Source organism: Etheostoma cragini, chromosome 22, assembly GCF_013103735.1.
Source record: "Etheostoma cragini isolate CJK2018 chromosome 22, CSU_Ecrag_1.0, whole genome shotgun sequence".
NCBI lineage: Eukaryota > Metazoa > Chordata > Actinopteri > Perciformes > Percidae > Etheostoma > Etheostoma cragini.
The window spans coordinates 19,899,674-19,908,903 of NC_048428.1; the positions used below are offsets into that span (position 1 = coordinate 19,899,674).

The following is a 9,230-nucleotide window of genomic DNA, read 5'->3' on the forward strand; positions in this document are numbered from 1 at the left end:
CCAGGCAACACTGCAACATTAATCACTTGAATGTGCTGTTGTTATTTGGAAGTGTGTGTGTGTGTTGGGGGGGGGGGGTTGGGTGGATGAATCATTGGCCACTTAGAATGTTAAAATTAGAAAAATAAATAAAACAGTGGCAGGGGTTAACTAATTAGCATAGTTGTATAATACCTCAAAACTTCTAGCTGCTCTGGAATCAGTGTGCTCGGAGTAGACACAGCGATCCAACATATAGTCTTTATGTTAAATTGCAATATGTCTCACTTCAGTGTTCTGAACACTTCAAATTGTCTTTCTGTCACTGTCCATGGTGCTGAAACATTTCTGTCTGTATCAAAAATCTCTATCATTTTCAATACCCTATATAACGGACACTATATAATTCATTTATAGTGAGCAGAGATTTCAGAAACTCAAATGAGATGAATTTATGCAATTTTCAACCTAAGATGGAAAAAGTGTTTAACAATATGACTCTCATTTCCCAGGCACAGCCATTGGGAATAATTGGGGTTCAGAGTCTTGCTCAAATATTTAACCATTAAACGCTAAGGGAAAACCAATGATTAAGTTTTACTTAGAATAAAATAGAATAACATAGAAAGGAATAGAGTAGAATAGAATACATTAGACTTTATTGCCCCTGTTGGGAAATTTGTTTTGGGTATACTACTGCAATCTGTTGCTTTACAACACAAACACGTAAGAGAAAAAATAAATAGAATCAGTATAAAAAAAATAAACAGAAGATCAATGAAACATCTTAGGACATAAAAGAAGGACACATATTGCTGTTCAGAACATATGACATCTTAGATAGTAAGTGTAATAATTAAAGTGCTGGTGTGTTTTTGCCCTTTTGTTCTGTTGTGGTCAGATTTACTGTTAAACTACTTGCAGCAGTTTGCACTACAAAAGTCACATGCACTACTCTTCAATGTTTTTTGAACCCTTCTCACACCCTGGGGAAATGGATTTGGAGGCAGTGCCAGAGGTCTGTAGCAAATGCTTTTTATTCACTGCACTATGGCCGCTGGGGGCATTCAGTTTGTACAGTGAGGAGATAGGCCTGTATTAAAATGGATTCCCTGAATGTGAGCGAGCAAATTTTATGCCACACACGCTGCCATTAAACAATGCCGTTCCTCTAGGCCTAGAACAGCACATTTCAATTACGTACTGTAGCTATATCTGCCACCTTTGCTTCTCCCAGGAGGAGGTAAATAAACATGAAAATGGAGAAACAACATTAAATCTGACTCAAAATAATTTCACCAACACAACCCAAGTTTATCCTGCCGACGCTACCAACGTGTGGAAGTGTCATAGCTCTCCATATACGTATGGCAGTGTTTGAAATTGCCGATGCTTTTCCACCTGCATTTTCATGTACAGCATGTCGCTCTGTGTGCACCTACTGTATTTGTCTGCACACATTTGCCTGCATGGTTCCCGGGTGAATTCATTGGTGGATTTAGCTATTGTCTCCCATAATCCTATGTTTTGCAGATGTGGTGTGCAAGCCCCCTCCGTCCTTCTTTTTTCTTTTCTTCCCTGTATCACACTGGGAAACAGATGATCATCCATTGAACCCATTACTTAGCCTGATCCTCTTATCATTACCAACCTTCCCGAGTCTCTAATTTTGGGGTCTGCCAAACTCTGCTCTGTGTACAATGTGGCTTTCTTCTTTGCCCCGCTGTGTTTTTGTTTTTTTATTGATGGTGTGAGAGAGGAAAGTCAAAGGAGAAAAAGCAAGAGAGAGACAGAATGAGAGGGAGAAAGGTAGAGAGAAGAATTGTCTACACACATTTGCACACCTGTCCCTGGGGATACTCCACCAATCTGAAATAAGACAAGTCTGTGGGCGGGTCAGTATTCTGGGAACACAGTGAACAACTCATGAAGTCGTCATCTCCAGCTACCTACTCCCCACACCTTTCCCAGGAACAGCTCGTTCTTTCTCTCCTCTCCTCTCTTTCTCCCTCTGTCCGTGTCCATGCTAATATCACAACCCCACATGGGTACAGGCACATGGTGTTCAGTAAACTACCCTGTGGGGGGGATGGTCAGTTAAAGGGGCTCAGAATATTTCACACCAACAATGCCTCTGTGCAGCAGATTATCACTGTAGGGAATAGATCATGCTGCCTCCTTGTTACATGGCAGTATATCAAACACTGCAAGTAAAACAATAAGAGGACAGATGCATCCTGGCCATCCATTGAGGTCATACATGATGTAAACAAATAACTGTCTTCATTTACACCTTAATTGCTTTCTGTCCCTTTCTATTATACAATTACTGTCAACAAAAAGGTCACCATGCAATGATCTATAGCCATGACTATGAGCGTATTAAGTACATACAATGTACACATACGTGATTTACACACACACATGCGTTCTTACACATGCACAGAACATCCTGAGGCAGCTCTTCCACTGAGCAGGGAATCAATTACTCACTCAGCTACATATTTTTGGGGATCAAAGGATCACACACCTTTGTGCGCTTGTGTGCTGGGGCATGTACTAAAATTGTACCAGTTAACGAATACCTCACTCTGATACATCAGAAAAACAAATAGAGATTTGCATTCCCCCAAAGAACATTTTAGACACTTACATCAGGAATACCCTGAAAGGCACAGAAACAGAATTGGCTACTTTTGCAATCAGATGAAATATTTGCTGTATCCCCGAAATGAAACAAGTGACAAAATTACCACTCCTTAAAAGTATTTTGTTGAGGTAAATTTGCATGAAAGAGGCAGGATTTAATGAGACCCTAACCCATGTGTATACATTTTTTTCAGTCTTTCAAAAGTGAATTTGTGTGTAAAGCTGTTTTAGACAAAATCTGAGGAAAGTGTTGTGTTTGATGGTGAAAGAAAATTGATACTATTACATTCTAACATCATGCATATAGCGGTTTGTGATTAAAACTAGCACCGATAGTGCTACACATCCATTTTTGGTAAATAATAATGGTTGTTCTTACACAATTACTGCTTGCAAGATGGTACAGCAGAATATGTTTTTAGTGAAGTTGTGACTTGTATGTTACTTTTTCTGACAATATATTTATACATACGTTTTTTTTGGGAGCGGGACATGATGACATACATCTTATGTACCCGAAATTCAGACAGCATTTTGGGAGAATAACTCAATCCAGAAAAGGAATCCATCTCATCCCCGAATTAGAGCTTTGCATACAAAAATCTTCACTTTCTGACCTTATCATTTTTCTGCTTTCCGTATAGCACAGAAATTGCTGTGGCTGTTTTGGCATTATGCAAAGTTAGCATTGCTCTGCAGTTTTTTTTTTCTCTATTGAATCTCAGTAGCACTGTCAACAAATGGCATTTCAACTCACCACAGGGGTCTACTGCATCCTGCCAAAGAGAAGCGGAGCACAGACTATGAAGAATTTGCTTATACATTTGTGAATGTTTTTTCTGCGTGTGTGCGTGTGTATGCACCCATGTAGATTGGTGTGTGGGCGAGAACTACTAACTTCAATCCATTCATATTATTAGGCTTCTTAACTGTTATGTGGCACATTCAGAGAAACTGAGAAGAAACATTTGCCAGCTGTTCAAGTAAAACTGGCATGATGTATTTTATTAGCACAAGGGCGGAAGTGTGGAAGCGTTAGTAGTGGTTCCAAATGGAAGCACGTAGTAACAGTTTGTAAACTATCGAAAACTGCATTGCATAGTCTTATTTGCCAACCTGGCTAGACAGCAGTACTTGGTGCCGTAGTATACCAGACAGATTAGAGATCATCTTTAAGCCCAGAGCAATTCCATTCTGATTTATATGGCCAAATGTGGGCAAGGCGTCAGTGTAACGACGGTTTCATTATTGCAAATGATGTTATTAATGCACTTTATGTCCTACTGACGCTTATCACCATCTTGAAAGGAGGTGTGCCTTTTAAGAGCAGTCTCCTGAAACCCTAATGAGATGATACTGAGACTCATTCAATGTCTGCTCATGCAGCACTCATAAATGCATATTATTATCACTCCCTGTCACTGAGCTGAATGCCTTCAATGTCCAAAGAGAAATAATATCTTGCTCTTGCTTTATGCAGTTAAGACAGCAGGTGGAAGAATAATAATGCTTCTATTAAATGTGGTTGGATATTATGTAAACTAGGCATATCCTAAACAGAGCTGAGACTGTACACAAATGAGGAAGACTGTTAATGTGGCGAGTTTCACTTCATAAACCTAAACAATATGAATACATTATGAAAGCTAATGTTAAGATTGATGAACGAATTCTCTGACAGGCTTTTCAACGCCCTATTATCCAAGTTTCAAACTGGTATGGTCGTTAATGGAATTGTTTAGAGAAAACTGCACTGTTATTTTTTTAAATGAAATATAATATCCATAAATTGTTAAGTGGCTCCTAAGGTCCTGTAAGGACATGAGATTAGGATATTATTTTATGTATGAAGTGAATCTTGGACAAGAACTCTTAAAACATGTTTCATATACAGGCAAAAGTTTTAATAATTGATTGCGTAATATGTCTCATCAAAGCCTAGCTATTTAGTAGATTAACACTCATTGCACTGGCTGGCTCATTCTATTCCTCGCTCTAACTTTAGTCGGTGGCTGTAATGTCCTCTTTCTTTCACCTCTGACAGTTGTGGGTCCCCCCTGGAAAATGAGATGATAGCTCTCACAGGGTTCATCCTAGGAGTAATACTTTTTTTTCTAATATCACTTGTGCATTTGTGCCACTTGACATTTGGTGAAGTGATATTTAAGGGCCCTGCAAATGCTATATGTGTTAAAAAGTTGGTATTAAATGAGACACTTTTGCTCTGTGATTCAAAGAAAGTGAGACCAAAGGCCTGGACCTCTTGCTGTGGGTCACTGTGCACTTGATGTATTAATCCATTCCGCAAAAAAAAAGGTACAATAAATGAGCCCTGACGTGCTGAGAATATGCTTTATATGGCATAGGCGCTCAGAGAGAGAGAGAGAGAGAGAGAGAGAGAGAGAGAGAGAGAGAGAGAGAGAGAGAGAGAGAGAGAAATGCCATTGCTTTGAGGCATGGACAGAAGGAACAAACCGTTAGAGAGTAACATCACATAGCTGAAAGATTCAACACGGTCTCACAGCAGTTCGTAAAATGGTCAAGTTGTTTTTAATCTATTGGTACATGTACTGTACACGGACACGTTTCTGCATTTTTTTCGAGATGCTCAGCACGTAATGGGAAGCATCTTTACGGAGGTTGGCTTTAGGAAAAAAAACTGTGGAAAGGACACGTCATACGTAAGGACACAATCCGCAGTCTCTGGGGGACGCGCAACAACTACGAGGCGCGATGTGTAGGAAAAGTAAAACGTGGAAATGAATCACCACACGCGGGAGACGATCCCCGGTCTGCAAGGTGAGAGTCCTGTGTTGTTTGACCCATGCACCAACGCAACCAACCTCCCTGTGCCGATTTTCATCTTTTCATACTTTTTGCTACCGTAGTTGGGCTGTCATCATGAAAGATGCTTCCGATTGAAATACAGTAGATTCAAGTTTGTGCTCAACACCACGACGAAAACAACATAAACGTGTCCGTGTACACGAATCAATAGATTAAATAACGTGACCATTTAACGAACTGTCGTGAGACTGGTTTGAAAGATTACAGGTTCCGCCCTCACACCTGCCAGGTGTCCTGCTGGTACAGCGTTATTTAACACAACAAGGTTCCTGCAAGTGGCTTATTATGTATCTTATTTCAATAGTTTCTAGTTTTTCAAAGTTACTTCCTTCACTGTTTTTCCCAGTGATGTTGTCTCTGTTAAAGAAGTAAATAAATGTAAATGAAAAATAAACTGCAAAGGCATCAAGGATCCAAACCAATAGTCACTTCATTGGAATAGTAGTGGAGGTCTAAATTTTAGATGTGAATATAACATACAGAATGGCATTCTTGGAGGTGGGAGTGCTCGGGGGGCTGCAATGTCCCCATCACGTGATACAGCACCCCCCTTGTCCCCTCCAAGTGGCTTAGCTGAGGTAGGCTATATACTGTATGTATAGTTTCAGGCTTTTTCTTTCTGTTGTGTTACGTTCCACCTCTCCTGTTCCCTGTCAAATGCAGGAAGGAAGAGTCGGACAGCGTTTGGACAGACTGTCCAGCATTAAAAAAGATTCAAGTTCAAATGCAATATTTATATAGCAGCAAACAAACACAGGACTTCCACCCAGGAGAATGGTGTCTTTCTGTGGTTTGAAAAGAAAAGTAAATTGCAAGTTGTTTCAACTTTACATATTAAACGGAAGAACGCCACGTTCTACGTCCCAGTAGTAATTACTTCATGTACGTAGTGTGAGGAAACCAAATGTACTGATTTCAACCCAAACCACAATATTTTCTAAACTTAACTCAGTAGTTTTGAGCCCTACGACTAGCCAAACTGGGGCCGGTTTCGACAACATTAACGACGTCCGTTGCGTTGAGGTGAGAGGACGGAAAACGCTCCTGTGGGTCAGATTTTCTTTCACAGCTATAGGTACTAATTTATCATGTGTCTCTTATTTGTCAGTAGAGGGAAGGGGCGAACAATTGAACAACAAAGTGGTCATTTGGTTTGGAATATTTGTTGGACTGACAAAAATTCACTTTTGATTTTTCCTCTGAATAAGCTAAACACTTCTAGCTGATTTTTCACATTAAAGGTATTGAGGATTTCCCCATATTGGTGGGCTTTTGATGTGAAAATACACAGAAAGTGTTGAGTTTCAATAACAGCAGCACTACATCAAGCAGAAAAAGTGGAATAACTGGAATTAATAGGTAGATGAGAAAGGTATTCATGCTAATAGAAACTCAGAGCAGCAAAGTGATGGCCTGACTGTTGTACTGAAGGAATAAGTGCTGTGGAAGTAATGAGTTTGTGAGCCGTTGTTAATGACTAAAGATAATTTCACCCTCTTTAATGTTTTTCCTTAATGTTTCATTAGAAACCAGTCTTTATTTGTCTGGCCCGGTAATGACACTGAATCCTGGTTTTTATATAAGAATTCCCTATTTTACATTTTTCTCTTAGTGTCTGAAATTCCATACCCTTTTGAGAATGATCATCCCCTCTTGGTTGTGTTCATTGGTGGTGATGTCAAACATGGCGCCTCCATCACCTGGCACGATGGTGTACTCTACTTCGGCATTTCTCCCGATGTCCAAGTCATGGGCTTTGATTCTTCCAACAGCAGACCCCACTGCAGAGGACTCAGGAACTCGTAGATGAAAGAAACCTACAACAAACAAACATCACACCTGACTCATTTATCATCATCACTTGGCATCGGATGGAAAATACTGAGCTCTTCACATCCTCTGTTCTTTATGTAGTTTCTCACAGACCCAAGGGTTTCTTATCCACCCACAGGCAAGCAGCTGGTATGCTCTGTGTGAAGACAGCCCTGTAGCTATGGGCATGGCATTATTCCATTTTGACGTGCTTGGACATACAGGCTGCTCAGCTACTTGTAAATGGCTGGTTCAACCTGTACGATCCAACAAAAGAGCCTAAGGGCTCCAATACTCCCTGCTTCAGAAATCACTGCTTATGACTTGTAAAGAAATCTACAAGAAAACAAAGTGTGATTGAGTGATTGATTGATTGATTGATTATCACTTATGCCTGACAATAAAGTTAATAACAAGTCATCTTTTTCTGTGTTCTCCTTCACTGTCTGAGATTGCGAGCTGTTTGAACAATGGCATCTGCTTTTGCCACAGCAGTGTTGTAGTCAAGACCAAGACAAAGACTTTGAGGGGTTAAGATTGAGTCAAGACCAAGACCAGACCAGTAGCAGACAGCTTCTCATGTCTCCCGCATTCACTTTCCTGGGAGTGCGTGTAAAGAGGGCAGGAGAGGGGGTTTACAGTAACACATTTCACATGAGTCAAGTTTTGGTTGCAATAACCAATAACTTGAAGTTATTGGTTAACACGTGAATCAGACTATACACAGGCAACATAGTGACATCCCTGCAGTTGTGGTCTTAACCGGTCCTTAAAAAAATCCTGTTTATCCGAGACCGAGACAAGACATTCAGCAAAAATGTGGTTGATTCCGAGACAAGACAGATGCCTTCAAGAACGATTTATAGTACTAAAGCACTGTGTCACAAAGTGGTCAACTTCACTGTTGCATTTCAAACTAGCGCAAACACCTGGTGGATCCATAGAGGTGCCATGGGGAATTCCGTAACATCATACAGTAATAGTTTCAAACTTATTATGAAGACATGGAATATTTTGGGGTAATTCCGCCTCTTCTTCTACATTCAGAATTGTGTCAGTTCAAGACAGGTTAGGAAATCAATCTGACAATCATTTTGAACATTCATTTTGAAAGAGGTGCTATGTCAAAGACTTTTGGGACTATTCATTGTGACCAAATGAGGGAAATGTCATGAGTCCTTCACACAGCGTAGCGCCGATTGGACCGCATGACGAGCTTAGCTGTTTGGTTAATTTTATTTTAAGACATTCTCAACACATTCGACTAATTCCTGACACTTCTCTGGTATACATATAATTAGCCAAGACGAGTTCTAAATAAACATTAGTTTTTTGGGGGGATTTTGATTTTTTTTGTCACTATATGTCGTGTAAACCCTACAAATGGAGAAGACGATGTACAGGAGAGAAAGGAAAGTACGAGACTCTTAGAAGCTCCCACTGAGAATAGTGCTACTTGACACACAAAAGCATCAAAACTCTGAAATGGATGAACCCAAACATAAATGTTGACAATATGTCAGAGACAAAAGCGATGCTGCTTGGCACAGAGCAAATTTATTTTTTCTTGTTGGCCCAAAATAAATATATCAAAACAAAAACAAAATGTTCACTCTTTGCTTAGGTTATAGAGGAAGGTTGCATTAAATGTTCTTTTAAATCAATACTATCCTTGAGACTGTGCTGCACCATGCGATACTGCTGTGCATATGTTATTGCATTCTCCTATTTGTTATTCCTCAATTTTACCATGGAGCACGGAGGATTTTCCTTCGTGTTGATCCTAGGATTTTGAGAGAGGAGCTGAACATATGGAATGAATTTTGCTGCTATAATTTCAATAAATAATCAAGTACTTTCAAGGACATGCATTCATCTAAAAAAAAAAAAAAGAAGTATTTTAAGGTTCATGTCCTTTCAAGGATAGGACGTGGCGCCGCTGC

The 9,230-nt window shown here is 39.9% G+C and overlaps 1 protein-coding gene across 1 annotated transcript in view; it reads right to left on the bottom strand.

Annotated features, from left to right (window-relative positions):
* The window catches only part of LOC117938021 (cadherin-12-like), a 94,974-nt gene that overhangs the window by 27,526 nt on the left and 58,218 nt on the right, over positions 1–9,230 (bottom strand). Inside the window, exon 6 of the mRNA XM_034862341.1 lies at positions 7,105–7,292. Coding sequence (XP_034718232.1) covers positions 7,105–7,292 — 188 coding nt within the window. The remainder of the gene's footprint in view (positions 1–7,104; positions 7,293–9,230) is intronic.